The 18,609-nt window shown below is 39.4% G+C and overlaps 1 protein-coding gene across 1 annotated transcript; it reads right to left on the bottom strand.

The window, feature by feature from the left end:
• Positions 1–4,466: 4,466 nt before the first annotated feature.
• Positions 4,467–18,314, bottom strand: LOC104442374 (DNA (cytosine-5)-methyltransferase CMT2). Its single transcript, XM_010055788.3, has 23 exons — positions 17,654–18,314; positions 15,263–15,291; positions 14,373–15,165; positions 12,927–12,961; positions 12,714–12,816; positions 11,690–11,794; positions 11,484–11,603; positions 10,593–10,683; positions 10,196–10,401; positions 10,064–10,129; positions 9,722–9,970; positions 8,583–8,641; positions 8,446–8,512; positions 8,002–8,331; positions 7,703–7,771; positions 7,505–7,591; positions 7,338–7,425; positions 6,968–7,086; positions 6,789–6,890; positions 5,771–5,814; positions 5,621–5,690; positions 5,445–5,548; positions 4,467–5,007 (listed from the first exon to the last, which is right to left on the bottom strand). Exons 1-23 carry the CDS (start codon positions 18,209–18,211, stop codon positions 4,797–4,799), a joined length of 3,705 nt encoding a protein of 1,234 aa, XP_010054090.2. The 5' UTR covers positions 18,212–18,314; the 3' UTR covers positions 4,467–4,796.
• Between the last annotated feature and the right edge of the window lie 295 nt (positions 18,315–18,609).

The raw sequence follows: 18,609 nt of genomic DNA, 5'->3' as shown, positions 1-18,609 counted from the left end.
GTTGTCGATGGGTGTATGCTGTAAAAGTTAACCCCGATGGTTCTCTTGCTCGTTTAAAAGCAAGACTTGTTGCAAAAGGGTATGCTCAGGTGTATGGAATTGACTATCTAGACACATTTTCTCCTGTTGCCAAACTTACTTCTGTTCGTATTTTGATCTCTCTGGCTGCAACGTATAATTGGCCTTTATTTCAGCTTGATGTTAAGAATGCTTTCTTGAATGGCACTCTTCATGAGGAAGTTTATATGGAGCAACCTCCACGGTTTGTTGCTCAGGGGGAGTCTGGACTAGTTTGTAAATTAAAAAAATCTTTATATGGTTTGAAACAATCTCTACGAGCATGGTTTGGAAGATTTTCTGAGGTTGTATTGTCTTTTGGGCTATCAAGATGTGGGAATGATCATTCTTTCTTTTATAAACAATCAAGGGGAGGCAAACTATTCTTGATTATGTATGTTGATGATATTATCATCACGGGAGATGACTTGGTTGGTATAGCTGAGCTAAAAGCCTATCTTCAGCAACAGTTTCAAACTAAGAACTTAGGAAAATTGAAATATTTCCTAGGAATCGAAGTGGCACAATCACAAAAAGGTGTTGTTCTGTCACAAAATATGTCTTGGATTTGCTCACCAAACAGTATGTTGGGATCAAAGCCTCTTGATTCACCCATGGAACAAGGGGTTAAATTAGTTGCTGATGGAGGAGAAATTCTTAATAATCCTTAGAGATATAGAAGACTGGTAGGTAAGCTGAATTATCTTACAGTTACTCGACCAGACATTGCTTTTCCTGTCGTATAGTAAGCCGCTTTTGTCTTCCCCTCGTACATCTCACTGGGATGCAGTTTATTCGAATATTGAGGTATTTGAAGAAAGCTCCGGAAAAGGAATTCTCTACCAAAACCATGGTCATAACAGAGTTGAAGGTTTTTCTGATGCTGATTGGGCTGGGTCTCCAGATGATAGAAGATCAACTACTGGATATTGTACCTTAGTCGGAGGAAATCTGGCATCATGGAAAAATAAGAAACAAAGTGTTGTTGCTCGCTCTAGTGCTGAGTCAGAATATAGAGCCATGGCACAAGTGACATGTGAATTAGTGTGGATTCGACAGTTATTGACTGAGTTAGGCTTTAAAGATTTAGTACCCATGACTCTCTGGTGCGATAATAAAGCTGCTGTGCATATGGCTTCCAACCCCGTGTTTCATGAAAGAACAAAACACATTGAGGTTGATTGTCATTTTATCCGAGAGAAGTTGCAGAATGGAGTAATTCTTCCCAGTCATGTTCGAACTAGTGAACAACTTGCAGACATCTTTACTAAGTCATTGGGTAATGGGAGGATATAATATATTTATAACAAGCTGGGCATGATTAATATTTATGCTCCAGCTTGAGGGGGAGTGTTAGGAGTAAGAAGGGTAAATTAGTCTTAGGGTAAATTAGTCTTTACCACTTTTAGGGTTTATTTTTTGTGTATATATATTAAACTTTATTGAATAATACAATGCAAGTTTTCCTTACAACTCCCAAGTGTGCTATTAAGGTAGACTTCATAAAGACTTATGATACCATGGATTGGCGGTTTCTTGAGAGTGTTCTCCTTACTTTTTGTTTCCCTAATTTTCTGGTGCGGCTTATCATGACTTGTGTTCGGACACGTCGGTTTTCTATTGCGTTGAACGGGAAGCTTCATGGTTTCTTTTCTAGTGGGCGTGGCCTGCATCAGGGTGATCTCATATCTCCCTATTTATTCACCTTGGTTATGGAGGTGCTTTCTAGGATATTCGAGAAATGCTCGCTACACCCGGATTTTAGATTCTTTTGGAGGTGCAAACCTACTTCCCTCACATTTATTCTTTGCAAATGATGTTTTTCTCTTTTGCGAAGAACACCTACCTTCCGTGAACGCTCCTCAAGGAAGGACTCCAAACCTTCTCTTCTTGGAGTGGATTGCAACCGAATTCAAGAAAAAGCGAGATGTTCCTATCCGGAGGCTCGCCATCCCTAGCGAATCATATCCTACTGGAGCTTGGTTTTCCATAAGGGAACTTGCCAGTCCGTTACCTGAGAGTACCGATTATCACGTTAAGGCTGGAAAAGTCGAATTGTGTTGCTCTTGTCAGATGCATCACAGCAAGGGTGCAATCGCAGACCCATCGTTTTCTGTCTTTTGCTAGGTGTCTACAACTGATCAGGTCAGTTCTTCATGCTATTCAAGCCTATTGAGCGAGTGTCTTTATTCTTCATGTGCCAGTTCTGGACCAGATTGAGCATATTCTCAAACAATTCCTTTGAAGAGGTCCCGAGTTGGGCAAAAGGGGTGCCAAAGTCTCTTGAGAGGATGTGTGCCTCCCTAAAGTGGAGAGCAGGCTTGGTATCCGGAGACTGCGCGAGTGCAACAAGGCGACCATGCTCAAACATATCTGGAATTTGTTTTCAGATAAGGAATCATTATAATGCAAGTGGGTTCACTCGACTTTTTTTAAAAATGAGGAATTTCTGGATCGTAAAGAAGCCGACTATTTGCACTTGGGCATGGAAGAAGCTTCTTCAACTCAGGACAGAAATCCAGCTCAACATTTTTTGGAGGATAAGGGATGGCCTATCAGTGTCACTTTGGTTTGACAACTGGCACCTAGGAGACTTTAAACTTATATTTCTCATATTCGCTCATCTACAGTTCCGGTCTCTCTCGACAAGCCATGGTGGCAAATCTCTTCTCTGACGATGGACAGGCTATCAGATCAGTGTTGAAGTCTTGGGATTCGCCTCTCCCCTCCTTGCCTGGGAGCCAGGATCGTTTCTGTTGGCCTGAGGACTCATCGGGCGTGTTCATAGTCGACTCGGCTTGGGAGGCTTTAAGGCGGAAGAAGGCTCGTGTCAATTGGCATCGCTTCATCTGGAACAATGTCATTCTGCCTTAGTATCAATTACATCTTTGGCTCATCACCAAACGTAAGCTTCCTACTCAATCTCTTCTTTTGTCATATGGTAGGATTAATGCTACTTCCTACCTCTTTTGCAATGACATACCTGAGACTCTATAGATATCTCTTTTTTTAGTGTCGCTTTACAGCTAGTTTGGCTTTCTTTTGGGCGGCCAGGTGCAACCTTCCCTGGCAAAACAAATCTTGGGAGGAGAAAATCCACTGGGCCATAACTTTGCTTCCGAGCAAGGAAACAAATCTTGGGAGGAGAAAATCCACTAGGCCATAACTTTGCTTCCGAGCAAGGAGTTTTATAAGTGTGTTGCCCGATTTTCTTTTGGTGCACTTTGCCATATCATTTGGAAGAACGGGAACAATATTCTCTTTAGGGAGGAGACGCTTTCTGTTCCGGCCATGAAGAAGCACCTCCTTCAAGTCGTCAAGGATAAGACTGTCACCTTCAGGAATGTGGAAGACCCCATTAGAAACAGAAGGCTGCAACGCTCTTGGGATTTAGACCCCATTATCTTCTCAAGATCTTCAACCGCCTGTCTAAGCTATTGGTCTTTGCTGGTTGCCTTTGACTGGCGGTTGTTTTTTGCCGCCTGGGGCTCTCTTTTTCGGTGTTTTGTTGTAGCCGTTTGGTCTTTTCTTGCGGCTTCCTTCTACTCATAATGAGCCTATTCATCTCGAGTGCAAGTTTTTCGAAGCCGTTTCACTTGTACAGTTTGGCCTTTCCTCAATATTCCTTACTTATACCCAAAAAAAAAAAAAAACTATCAATCAATATGCATGACAAAAAACACACGGCACGGATGAAGACCATAATCGTAATTTTGAGCAATTAGATTTCTCAACACAAACTCTGCACGGGGAAGAGGAGCACATCTTGTTTGAACTTACAGCATGCCTCTTCAATTCCAAATCAAATAAATGAAACCTTCGAACTTTTCCTCTTTCTGATAACCTTCCTTTTCACCTTTTCATCATCTTATAATTTCACAAAAAGGCAACATTAGCTCGACACTTGGTAAAAATACATTTCTATCATATATTTCATTAGATTCTGTCAACGAGCAAGCCACTTAAAAGACACCCATAAAAATATTGTAATTTCCAAATGCCAGCATAGAAAATCAACACATTTCCTCATGATGTAAACTTAACAATATCTCGCTAAAATACCTTACTTCAATTGGTCGGAAAATTATTTTGCATCCATATTCCCTCAGCATTTTCACAACTTGTATTAAATCTCCCAAAGTCAATGCCCCACTAATTTCCTTCAACTAGAGAACACGAGCGTTGATCTTAATATTTACAACCACGTGTAAACGTGTTACAGGACCAGCTTCCCACAGATGTAATTAAAGCTTTCAAATGTATTGAAAACGATCCCCCTAAAATTCCATGTGAAATCAAAGAAAGTTCACACTTTGAAACCTTCACTTTCCTCTGCATTCATAATGCATCATCGCACTTCGACGTGCAAACAAGTTCCAAATATAATATGCCAAAGAAAAAAAAATATCAGAACATCCTTTTAAATCTCATATAACACCACCATATCACTACCTTTTTCCACAATAATCAAGAACTTACAAATAGTCAGACAGAACCTAGACGTGAGCAAAATAAGTAGATTATAGTTTAACTGCAAATCTCTATTTATCAATTTTCTTAAGAGTGTGTGCATGGCGTGAGACAAAATAGAAGGTCATATCTTCCCATCCATCATCAAAAGAAAACCACCACCCCGGTTCATGATAAATCTTAAAGAGTTGCAGTCAGGCAGTTGCATCCTAAAATATTAAATAACGGAAGCCGGTGTCAAAGAATCATTACACAAATGACAAACTGGCTCAACAAGGACTTCCTGGCTGATGTTGTGAAGCTTTGAGATCAACAGGAGGATTTAATGCTTTCGTCAATTCAAGATAAGTAGAAGTAGAGAACCTCGGCGGAACGATCATATTTGGTTGATCCCCACTTAGTTTGTGACATGCCACCCCCAAGGCATAGCCCAAGGCCCGCGCCACAGTAATGGGAACTGCGTTTCCTATCTGGCGGTACCTTCACATAGTATAAAATAATTAAATAAATAGATGAGCTTAAAAAAATTACTTAGGCACGTGCCAGACTGTACATACACTGCGCATATCATGATTTAACACGAGTGCATTAAGCAGTGGCAAGATCAATTTATCCAGAACAAAGATACATGTGATTAAATCAATATAAATTGCGAAATCAGATGATGACGCTAAAGGGCGTAACAACGTTGCAGGGAGAGAGAGAGAGAGAGAGAGAGAGCAATGTTCTTTTCTCAAAACATGAGTACGCTGTTTCCTCAAATTCTGTGAATGGGCACGGAGTTTTCTATTTCACAGTTTGTTTATCTATCACATATGCAATCTTACACTGCTGAGTTTCTCAAATTTCTTCATCAGGTGGCCCATGTTTTACAAAGCATTTCCAATCTCAAGATGAACACGTTTCGAGTACCAAACCTCTCTTTTACTGTCCCGCTGAACCTATAGTAGTCTGGAAATCCTTGCAACCTTGCACATTCTCTTATTGTGAGGACTCGATCTTGCTCAGGATGCAATGCTGCCTGTACAAGTCTGAAGTCAGTATATTACTCGCAAATGTTGTATCATGACATATAGGATGTGTCAAACCAAACCTGGCTCTGATAATAGGGGAAGGTTAGCACCGTAGGCACCGTTTCATCCCACCATAGCCTCGCAAATGGTCTGCAGCTTGCCTCTGGTTAGAAAGGACATGATTTGATATGACAGTGCAAAACAGAGATATCGAGCATGAAAGGTTTCACCTTTTTGACTTTCCTTGTTCAAAGGTGAAGACGTAATCTGGAACCTGTAAGTACATAGAGAGAACGAATCATCATTGTCCATATCAGAGATTACTGGAGTTCCATATAATAAATGGCTTAGCATGTCGTACTGTTTAACCAAAACTTCTTATTCAACTTCAGAACCCTTCATACTATTCGGGTGAGTTTTGTCTTGGTTAACGTGCATTTCTCCATATGTCATCTCAATCTCTACACAATCATTTTCCTCATCACATAATTAACAGAGTATATCAGAAACTGGTTCAGTCACCACCATTTTGAGAAAAAGCACATAAATTATTCTAGGAGGACCCTATGATGGCCCGTGTCTGCATCTATTAGAATATTGTTTGAGATTATGGGATCAATTCTGTGATCGCCAGACACATGAAATGAAATTAAAGACAAAAATGCATTACTTAAGATACAATAGCAAAAGTAACAACAGAGGCAAAAGATTCCAAGTTGAAGATTTGATGAAGTGTATGAACAATCACAAAGACCATAAATTATTGCCTCTACTGTGTTGATACTGTAGGGTTAAAGAATAAAGTAGATATCCATCAAAGTTGTTTACTTTGTCAACAGCATATACCACTTGAGAGAATTTGTTCTATGTTATTTGAGCACGGCAAGCATGGCTTTTACATTGCAACGTTAGTGGATTGCGCATTAGTCTTTCATTGAATGACACATTCAACTCGGGAGCCACATGACAACGAGATTATTTTGGCAGGATAATGTCAAAAGGCCATCAACTATGAGATGCAAAAGGGAACAAAATCACAGATTCAGTTGCCTGCATAGCATTTTTCTCTCCACAACGAAGCCTCAAAAAGAAAAGACCAAAAGGCCTGTGTGACCTCATTGTGGTTATGTGACAAAATCGAGTGCAATTTGGATGAGAACTAAGCTGACAAGCAGTTGTAGGGAAGGGGGAAAAGAGCGAGTGCTAGAATAGATTCTATGCTAAGATTTCTGGGGATGAAATACTTACCAGGGGCTCCCCAGATGGCAGCAGTTGCTCCTTTGTTTTATCACGCCGTACTGCATTATCGGCTCCTACAATTACACCGGGAAGGTCTCTGAAGTTCGCTCCCTGCATATGAGAAACGTAAGGAGAAAATCAACAGTTTCACTTGTGACCTACTTAAAGTATAATTCACATCCATCTACCTTCCTTTTTGGAATTTGGCAGATTCGTAAATAATTAACTCCTGATATTGGGAGTGGCCGATGGTCATATAGTAACCTCCTCATTCTTGTGCATTCATCTGACAGAGATCCCGTCATCTCTGAAAATAGTAGAAAGAAATATAACAGTCAACATTTAGTATCATCATCCCTGGAATCTAAGTCCATGAGCTTGCAAGAGATTAGAAACTGAGTGCAAGTAGGAATGACACATGTTAACTAATAACTACCCTAAGTTTAGCAGACAAAAAAGCACCAATTTTTCTCACTTCAAATCTGCATAACCTAGTGACTTTTGCATCAGGATTAATAAAATCATTTTTAACTCTTCATCTAAAGGACATCAAAGTACCGTATTTCGTTGATCTAATATACTTCTGGAAATCTGTCTCTGGTAACTTCTTGTATGGCATTTCCTCACGGGTTTCAAGGCTTGGAACCTGGAAGAGCCACCTAATTTCAAAATGTGGGACATTGTGAAAGCAGATAACCACTATGACTACAATGCAGTAAGTTTACATCTGGAAGATCAGAGATAGCATCGCCAAGAACAGCCGCTTTTGCAAGGTCAGCAGTACGATCTTCATCAAAAGCCACCAAATTGCGCTGTAAAATGAAATTGAGTTCCTTTAAACAGTTTGAAATTGTTTAGAAAATTAAACTGATGAAATAGACGAACGGAAGTAAAATTGCTTTCTCTGAGCAAAATTTCAGTACCTCAAACTCTGGGGGAGGCCAGTATCTCACAATGACATCATGCGTAGGGAGAGGAAACTGAGGTAGGTTCTGTTGGCGAAAAAGGGAAGGCCAAACATTAGCGAGCACAGCAGAATTTCAACTTCAACATTAGTGAGCAAAGCAGAATTTCCACTCCCAAGATGAAGGTGTAACTCAATAATTTTAATGAGGGTTGCTTTCATTCTTGTATCGCTGGAGTTGACTTCTATAGTTAAACCTTTTATACAATTGTAAATAAGACAGCTTCCATATTGCAGCGATATACGAAATTTAATCACCTCTCTTGGATGAGCTCCCCAAAGGAAAACACGCAAGCGGAACTGAGGGACACCATAACAGCCAGCTGCCATTACTCCTAACCTTGCTTGGTATCTCATATGTACCAATCGACTTAATGCATACCTTGCAAGTGAAGCCTTGTCTAATCTCAAGATGTCGGTTACATTTTCCATCAATACAAACTTAGGTTTTAGGAACTGCACTATGTCCATGAAGACAACAATCTGACGATTCCTTGTATCATCCAATGGAGCCTCAACATTCCTATATCGATTGTAGCCACTGATTCCTTGGCATGGGGGGCCCCCACATATGATATCAGCATCACCCTGAATCCACCACGAAGATATAGACATGGATGATCAATACTGCAAATATTACTATCACACAGGGCTTTCAATCCTAGACAATAGGATTAGGACAAACATTTATCTGACACTTACAGGCAGTGGCAAGATTTTGGACTTGAAACCCTTTCTGACAAAATTTTGCATCGCCTCTCCACAGTTTCTGAGAAGTAGATCTGAGATATCAAAAGCACATATTGAATATGAAGTTGAGGTTGTCGAATATGGAGTACCTTAGTCCTTCAATTGGTTCCCATGTATCTTCCTTCGAACTGTAACCTTTCCAATGCACCTGAGGATAGATTAGTGAAATATTTTGCATAAGCTGCAGGCAAGGAATACTGAATATGAAAAAAAAAAAAAAAAAACAATTGGAGTACACATGAATGAACTATTGGAAGCAGAAGTTCATCATGTGGTCACCTTGGATAACCATATAAAGCTTTTTTTTCGCTCACTGATAACCATTTAAAGCTGGTCAAGCATTAATATCACATTTCTCATCTCTTTTAAAATCCCGGGCCTCCTTGGTTCCGTATAGCTTCCCAATTACCCGTTTTCTATATACATTGCTGTCATTAACATTGAGATTTGAGGAATAGCCACCCCTGTTTTCAGGGCAAGTACTAAAGGCCACTTCCCAAGTCCTTTGACTGAAATAACATGAAGAAGTTTTATCATAGTGTTCACCTTTAATTTTATTTTTTATTTTTTTTGGTCGAAAGTGTTCACCTTTTATGTAAGTGGGAACAAAATTACGAAGAGAGATGAAAAATAGAACTAGTAAAAAATATACCTAAACAAATGGTTAAAACACACCAAAAAGTTCTAAAGTTTAGAAGTGGAAACAGAAAAAATCTTTCCAAGTTGTCAGCAAACTTAACAGTTTCCTGACTGTATTCACAGAAATGCAACCTTAAAGTATAAGGGACCTGGTTAAATCAAATGATGTAGTACAAATGACTGAGGAAAGAGGTGAAATCAATGTCCTCTAGATGTTTGCACATGGAAAGATTCAAAAATGGAAGTTGCAAATAATTTGACACTGCAAACTTTAGGGACATGTAAAATCACCGAACTCCTAGATAATTTGTTGATGGCTTTCTTTGAGATCAATGTGATGTTTTTAGCCTTTGCTCTTGAATCTCTAGAGGCTAATACTCATTTTGATTAATAGCTTTACATATTGCAGTATTGCAACAACATGAGAAACAATAGCTGTAGATAAAATTTATAAACATGGCAACGAGGAAACTTGTCAACATGAATACAGATGGGACAGCTAATTTAATGTGTATACATAAGAGAAAAGAGATGATCCTGCATTGTAAAACAAAAGCAATGAGCAATGATGATGAAAGTAGATGGGAACCTTAAAATGTAGTCCAGGCTTGCCTATCTCATTGGGATCACCATAACAGATATCAACAAGGCTAGAAACTTCATGTTCATCTTTTGGTGTATCAGCAACATCTGCAGGACTTCCACGACTACGGGTGACTCTACAATTGTTTTTTCTCAATCCGTGCAGACCCTCGACACTTTTTACAGCAAATTGTTTACATAGCTTTTCCCATTCCTTTAATAGTTTAAGGAATTCCTCAGCACCTTCATTCCTAATCTGTATGAAGACCATGTGTTAGTATAAAAGCTGTAGAGCTATGTGGATAAGTGGAGCCCAAGCCATCAAATTCGTCATATGAAGTGTGTTTACCTTGGTCTCAGGATGATTTAACTTGAAGCTCTCGCATGCAGACTTGTCACAATCAAGGGCCCATCTCTACAGCAAGCAGCTGAGTCAGTATAAATTAAAGGCTTTACAAACTTGCTTATTTAATGAAAGTACCGTCACAAGATCAGTGCGAGAAAGTTTGGCACCAAGATGTAGTCCAGTTGACATCCCTCCACACCCAGAATAAAGATCTAAGAGTGTTAATTCTTCTTTCTGAGTTCCGCTTCTCAGCATATTCTCTGATGTTGTTCCAATGTCAGAGGAGGCTGAACCGTTGAGGGAATTACATGATGGAGAATCATTGCCATTAGTCAGACCATCTGATGGTGAGACACAAAGTTAGATACAGAAATGTAATCTGGATCTCACCCGAACTCATAAAGTGGCATTCAGAAAATTGAGTTCTACAAGTCTCTCACTCTAAAAATAGAAAGTTCAAAACCCATAGAAGCTCAGAACCAATCATGAAAAGACTTTAAATTACCCTTGACATCAGAATATACACACTCACCAGAAATCAAAGTGCGAAATGTTGAATACTCCAAGGAATACTCCATGTCATAATAGAAGTCAGACCGTATGTGAGTTGATTTTACACCAACCTGCCATAATTTAGACAGACCAATAATTTCAGAAGGGGAGCATCAAAGAAGAATTCATTATGTAGACAGAGAGATAAAGAGGTGCCAATCAAGCACAACAGAACTCTCACATGATAAAAATGGCATAGGATTATACCACTATGTTAATTTAGCATGAAAATCCATTGTCTCATTCATCACAAGCTAGAAATAAAGCAAAATGTGGAAAACTCCGGTTTCCTTTGGGCCAGAACGGAAGGATTGCTGCAGCATAAAATGAGATGAAACAGGGAGATTGAGCCTCGGGCAGCGTAAGACAACCGATTCGCTCTTTACACACTTCAAGGATTTGTTGTTTATTTTCTAAACTTCAGCCTTCCTTCCACCAGGCAATGTCACATTCATATGATGCCACTGACCATACACGACAAGGCAACACGACAAGCCTTCCTTCCACCAGGCAGCTGCCTCGTACTCTACTAAGGCAACAACAGGGAAAAGATAATGGAAGGACTTCCAGTGCAGCATATGACAATATGTTGAGCATTGAGATATTAGGAACAAAAGGCCTCAAATTGTTGAATTAATGGTTTTTTCATACATCTTTCCCTGATGCAAAAAAATCATGTGAAATTTTTGTTGTGGTTATATTTTTCCTTTCTTTTCTCTCCTCTGCTTTGTTTTCTGCCACTTCTCCTCCATTGTCTTTCGAGAAATTTCTCTTGTTTATGATCCTTTAGTTCAGTATGTGTGCTTGTTATCTGGGCAGAGAAAAGAATCATCAACTGTTACGTAAATTTTAAAGCACTATTGAAGTATACCTTAGGATTTAACCTTGCAACCTTCACTTTTGAAAGAATACAATCCACAGGATTGTCATTCTCCACAGCAGAATAAAATAGCCGCTTCTTGTCATGAAAAGAGGATTGATTTTGCATGACCTGAGAAACAGTCAGCAAGAAGTACCAAAAATATTAAAATAGATGAAACTCTATATACCAATTTGTCCAAATGAAAAGACACTAACCGTATCTTCAGCTCTATAGAACCACCGAACCCTGATATAATCTTCTTCATCAGTCGTTCTGAAGAACTCTAAGATCCTCCCCACGTGTTTCTTCCCTTTGTCACCCTGTAACAATTTTCATGAATGACTTATTGAAACTTCCAAGCTGGAAATATCAGGTTTAAGTGCATCTCCCAGCTGAGAAAGGTTCGAGATCTTTGTTCCACATTGCAGAAAGGAAAACATTTGTTAAGACAAAAGATATTCTTCCTGTGAAGCAAATGTTATAGCCAATCCTTCAAAGTTAACACATCCATAAATTACTAGCAGAAAAGGACATTGGCCAATCTGCATTGGACACCCATGATAAAATGAACTTTTGAAACTCAAACATTGGAAGACCACAACAACTCTGGAAGTCATTTTAGTGGCATACAACACCCCTAATCTCGATACTTTTGAGATTTATGCATCACCAAGGGATATAGAGCATCAGGAGGAAGGAAAAGGAGTGTTATAAATTTTCTTAATGGCGAAAGCATCTTTCTTAATTGAAATTCTTCAATTACAGGAACTTTGGGGCTGACGTATTTAAAATTGAAAGAGAATGCATCATTAACATTTATGACATGCATAGTATCAGTATGACAGAGCTTTGGATTCCAAGACAATCAATTGCATGAGAGAATAAGAGAAACTTTGTCCACAAGTAAATATGCCTAAGTCAAATGGCAGTGCAAAATCGTATCATCCTTATTAAACAACGAAATGATGCTTAGGGAAAATCAGCTGCAGTATTAAGCAAAAGTAGAAATCAAAAGGATCGTTTCAATATTTTTTATACTAGGACAACAACATACAAAACAAGGATGAGTTTTCAGTTTTTCAAAGTCAAAGCTGGTAGCCGGATGACTTGCTTAATCTTGCAAAAGATTAACTTTCAGATGTTATTTTTTTTTTTTTTAATTTGACAAAAGACAGCTTACGTGAATTATATGAAAGACTGACATTGATTTGCAGATTTAACTGACGTAAAAAGCTTTACCCTTAAATATGCACAGTCTCCAATTTCAAAAATGCAGCCGTTAACTTCAGCTTGTCTATAATGGCATTTCACATTTGTAATGATCTCATCTTCATCATCAGACCTATGCCAAACCATAAACAACATAAACAAGAAGGATACAATAATGAGCACAAACAAATCATGAAGAGATACCTAAAACAACAATATAAGAGACTGCATGGTATAACTTACTCCAGCGATTTCTTTCCACCCTCCAATGTTTGACTCTAAAAAACTCAATGGACATCAAGATCAGTAAGAACGTCTTCAGTGTTATGGAAGACAGATTGCAAATAACCATACAGAAAAGTATCAATAATCTAGCAATTAAATGGCACGAGAAAATCATTTAACTTAGCGTGTCACCATGGAATGATCAAGAAAAAGGTGCATTCTGTTAGAAAAGCTAATGGTAGTTTTCAGTAAGGAGCAAGCCACATCTGATCTATGTCAGCAGAAAACAGGCATGCAAATATTGTGGATTCCTAATGATGTAAAGCATGGCAGTTCCATAATCCGATGGCCAGGCAAGTCCAAACAAGGAAGCCAAAAAACTGGAAACATTGCACAAGTTTCAAAATCTCTTTTCCTAAAAAGTAGAATTGCAAATGAACTTCCTCAATGTTATTGTTGTCCTTTGTTGACCAACTTAAGATCAGAGAAAATTGAGAGCACAGAAAGTGACCGATCTCATTAAACGTTTCTACATTCTTCAATTCAAATCCTTTTACAAAGACGTTTCCATGCTTCCATTATGCTTTACTCGAACTGCATAATAGGTGCCTCCTTCAATTCACCATCTTATGCTATGACCATATGCAATAGTATTTAATTAAGCAGTAACAGATGCTTTATCCCCAGGGGTAGTAGCATTCATTCCATTTTATGGACCTATTTGTTAGTCATCATGCCTTACAGCTTAATTTGCTAAAACATTATCTTCCAGATGAGCTAAATTATAATCCACCCAACCCCTAGAAAGAAACCAATAGGGTGTCTGGAAAAGCATATTGATTGAACCATGAGATTGCTGCCAAGAGATAGGAAGCATCTGGAAAATTGAACGAGGGTGTCCAGTACAATTGAGCTGAGTGATAGACATTCATAGCAACTGTTACATTCATCAGTATTCAGTCCAAGAATGTGATGACAATTTAGTCAACGAACTTGATGGGAAAGACATGGATACAAGCTTAGAATATGTTGACAAAAAAGCACTATTCTAGCAATTGATTCTTTGATTTCTTGGTTTTCCTTTAGTATGTCATTCACTACACTGCATTAAACTAACTTAAAGATGATCCAACATGTCACTTGAAGATAGGTATCATTTAGGTAAAGATCCTTGAGAAACTAAGGGACACTACCCAAACTTGTATCTGGAGTGTTATGCAGTTATAAAGATAACACAAAATTTGTCATGAATAACAGTTATGTTGAAAAAGCAACAAGAATTTTTCTTAGGAAGATAAAATAAGTAATCAGTTAAAGAGTCAAATGATAAAAATTTCTAACATTTACAACGATAACAGTGTCCACACAAAGCGCTTTCTTGCTTCACCTAAGGCTAGAAAAGAGCATCAACCTTGTGGAGGAGGGTATAAAGCAAAAATTTAATGAAACAGATTAAGCAATCACCTTCATATCATAACGCCACTTCCACCATTTTTTAGCTTCATTCTCAGGAATTGCATCTCCAACAAAGAAAGTAGCTTTTGGTTTGTTTGATTTAATCACTAAAGAAGTAGAAAATTTAGCTTCTGAAAGAGTTTGCTCGCTTGCTGCCTCAAGTAATGTAGTTGGAGAACAAAAAGATCCATCATGTTCAGATTTCTTAGGCAGGGCATAATCTGCTGGAGATTGCTTCAAGTAACTCTCATCCAGTCCTCTCATATCTGGGTTTGTTAAAGAGGACATATAATCCTTGAAAGGCTCTTTCTCTGATTTACCACTAGAGACATCCTTGACTTCAACATTGTTGCCAATGGGAAGTGATGGGAGTTTTCCAGGGCCCCATGATTGCTTACCATTCATAACGGACTTGTTAAAGTTTCTCAAGGAATTCTTACTGTTGTCATCTGGAGTTGCTAAGACAAATCTTGGAGACCTTCTTAACAGCAGGTTGTCCATATTTCTGGGATCCTGGGGCATTATATGCATGCGTGATTTTTCCTCACCCTTATGCCAGGGGAGGGATAATCGCTGGACTTTACTAATTATAACCTTCGATTTTAAATTACAACACTTTGATAACAGGGATTTAAGACCATCCTTTGGAGAGGACAGCAAGTTTTTGAAATGAATACTTCGCCCTCCTAATTCTGGATAATGCATTAGCGGCATTGGTGCATTCGAAGACAATCTTGGAGATCGTCGAAAAATTCTAACGTCTGAAGAGTCCACATTGATAAACAGTTTTCCCATGTCATCACTGCAAGAAGGAGTAGAACATAATATAGATTAATAGAGAACTATCTATCAACAGAGCAGAAAAAATCAGTCGGAAGATGTCTCTGGATATTGCTTACAACGAGCTCTGACCAGCAGATCCTTGACACTGTAAAGTTCCACAACATACACCCAAACACATAGGAAATAAATTAGAAAATCAGTGACGAGGGTGGACTATAAGCAAAAAGAAAAAGTATAAAAAGAAAAAGTATCTACAGAAGATGGATATAACGACATATCAAAAAATCTCTCTCTCTCTCTCTCTCTCTCTCTCTCTCAAGAACACTTGCGGGAGAAGCATTAGACATTTTCATGCAACTTCAGGCTCTTGCAGAACTGCTGAAAAATTATTAGAATCAGTAAAAAGTCAGATAATGGTTGCAAGTGGTTTTCTTCTGTTTAACATGCCATTGGTTGTTTTGAGTATATTCATTAGTGGTTAAGGAGCAGAGAATTGTGTGTGGGTTTTGATTATACAAAGCAGTAAGCACTAACTACAGACAATCTCATTTTTTGGGCACCTGCTCAGACTTTGCCTCACGTTTTTTTTTATTCAGTTTAGTGAGGCAGGCTTAGGGTTCACCTGCCCAAGGAAGGCTGCGTCATTCCAACATGAAAGTATAGTAGATATCTTCTGAGATACCATGTCAAGAAAAAATAGAGCTCTTGATTTTCTAATAGCTTATAAGGGCATATTTCTCAACTCATCCAAGACACTGTTTAGAACATTAATTCAGATTCCCTGCCTAACCACCACAATGGTATAAGAAGACAACCAGACAAAAAAGGTTACATAGACAATCCAGGCAAAAAAGAACAGAATGCAGGTTGCAGTTTTGCTATAAAATGCCACTAGTAAGAGTTCTCACTTTGTAACCTTGTATCCAGAAAAAATCAGCACCCCTGTAAATAATCAGATAGAGTGTCCTTTGGTAAGGTTATCACTGAAAGATACTAACAATTTTGGCCAGTGGCTGAAAGCTATCCACTCTGGCCTTCAGCCCCCAAAGTTCAAAGGATTGAAATTTTTTTCCTTAAATTATCATTTTAATATTTGTTGATTCCTCAGCCTCAATTCAGGCAGAGCTTGATTCCCTTAAATTAATGTTTTAAAATCACATCAATAAAACATAAAACCAATAATACAGCAAGAAATACTCTTTTTTCTATTTAACAACAAAAAACACAGAGAAAGATACAAAGTTATGCAGAAGTCTGCATCTCCTACGTCACACAAGAAAAAACATAACATCAAGTATAGTTTTGATATTTGGATCTAAATATGTGTTAAGAAGGGTACTCACCAAGGTAAATTATGTTAAATACATGCATCATTCAACAATTAATGATTTACCATCAAATTAAAGTTGGATAGCACCGATAATACAGCAAGAAACACTCTTTTGTCCATTGAACAATTAAAAAAATCGAAAAAGATATGAAGTTGCAGGCGACAAAAAGATACGACCTCTAAATTTGCCAGTTATGAAACCAATAAGTAGAAAATCAAGGAAATGATGTTATAGATTCAAGATTTTCTTTCAATAACATTTCAAATCAATGAAAGAACTTAGTACCAATTATGCAGCAAGAAATGCTCTTTCTTATATTGAACAACAAAAAAATTGAAAAAGATACAAAGCTGCAGGCAATAAAAAGATACAAACTCTAAATTTGCTAGTTATGAAATCAAGGAAATATATATTCAAGATTTTGTTTCAATAACATTTCAAATCAAGGAAAGAAGCATGCAGATTTATATTGTACCAAAAAAAAAAAAAAAAAAAAATTTAAAGTCACCCCTGTTTACTTTATCAAAGGTTGACCTCTGCCTTGACAAATTGCATACTTCATCAGATGCATGAGTCCCACTTCTTTTTGCTCATGGAAACCCTGTTTCCACAAACATTGTCTAGGCACCAGGTGCAGAACAGGAGAGATTACTAAATTCAAGGGTCGTTCCATCAAATTTTATTGAAGTATAGAGGAAGACCATAAGCTTTCTCTTTTTTCTTTTCTTTTTCTTTTTTTTTATACCCATTCATTACCTCTAGTTATTTAATTCCTCGACCATATTTTAGCTAAAATTTGTTCATATTACATGTTTATGCTATATATCACCGGGTTAGTTAACAGAACCTGATGGCCTGACAAGCTATATAAACGCTGCCCCCCAAGGAAATGGACCGAGTTTGCCTAGAGCAAAGTTAAAGGAACGGCTGACACAGTGACACCAAAATGAGTATTGTTAAGATGAATTGATTCCGATACCACCAGGCCAAAAGGAATCTTTAGCTACTAAAATATAAGTCGAAGATTTTGCCATGACAAACTTTGACTAGATCATGCCCACTCTTGAGTGCTCTCATCCAACGTCGTGATCAACTAAGTTTCGGGATAAAAGCAGCAACCATTCCGTTCACAAGGTTGTCTCATCTTCAAACGAACACAGCTACCATGTAACATACCTTAGCCGAAATCAGAGCGGCATTTCTCTTCCGACTCCCATCATTCGTGCGCGCCGAACTCGAGCTTCTCAAAGGCATTTCGGCGGAATCCGGCGCACGGCGCTTCCTCGCACCACTCCCCGCCACCCGGGGACCAGATTCGCTCGACGGATCGCCCAATGCAGGCGAAACGGTAGCCACATTGTCGCTCTCCGCACCGGTCACGGCAGAACCAAGCCTCGGAGACCTCCTCAAGCATCTAGCCAAGCACGAACCGGTCGCCAACCTCGTACCGCTCTTTTCCGCACCTTGCATGCCCGAACCCAGCCTCGGGGACCTCCTCAGGCTCAATGCCGCCACGACATGCTTCGCCAAGCGAGAACTGAGCTCACGGCGAGATCGCGGCCCCGATCGCGGGGGTCCCGGAAGCGGAGAGAACCGCGGCGACCGCCGGAGAGGCGGGCGGAGGACCAGCGGAGGCGCGGGATGGCCGAGGGGAGGAGAATGCAGGCGCGCCCGGGGGGAGGGAGAGCCGGCGGTGGAGCCGCGCTTGGAGGTCCGCGGCGGCGGCGGCCGCATGGCTGATCGCGGCGGAGGAGGAGGAGACGACGATCAAAATCGGAGAGAGAGAGCTCGAGCTCTAGCTCAGTCCCGAGGCGAATGTCGTGCCCACTTCGCCAGAGTTTTTTTAATTTGCATTGACAGGAGCTGAAGCGTAATGTAAATGAACAGTCCTTGTACGGTCATCGTAAACTGAGCTCGGTCGATCCAAGCCGTTGGATTACGCTGGCGTCTCTTTGGGCCCACGTAGTTTCGCGGTTCAGATCAGGCTGAGCTCATGTGTGCTTGGAGCAGGCGATCTCAGGGGAAATAGAGTTGTTGGCTGGGTCCACCAAAGAGCGGAGGGCGTCAAAGCTTCATGGCATGATCTCACCATGAGATTCTCACCAGCTTTTCTTGCTAGCATCTTTAGACGC

This window comes from Eucalyptus grandis, chromosome 2, assembly GCF_016545825.1.
Source record: "Eucalyptus grandis isolate ANBG69807.140 chromosome 2, ASM1654582v1, whole genome shotgun sequence".
Taxonomy (NCBI): domain Eukaryota; kingdom Viridiplantae; phylum Streptophyta; class Magnoliopsida; order Myrtales; family Myrtaceae; genus Eucalyptus; species Eucalyptus grandis.
The sequence above is the reverse complement of the archived record's forward strand: the minus strand, read 5'-3'. Positions and strand labels throughout refer to the sequence as shown.

Coding starts and splice junctions, on each gene's coding strand:
- LOC104442374 (XM_010055788.3), bottom strand. CDS start 18,211: ATGCGGCCGCCGCCGCCGCGGACCTCCAAGCGCGGCTCCACCGCCGGC. Junction 12,817..12,926: donor GGTGGAAAGAAATCGCTGGA/GTAAGTTATACC, acceptor GGTTTGGCATAG/GTCTGATGATGAAGATGAGA. Junction 10,684..11,483: donor TTGCAAGGTTAAATCCTAAG/GTATACTTCAAT, acceptor AAATTATGGCAG/GTTGGTGTAAAATCAACTCA.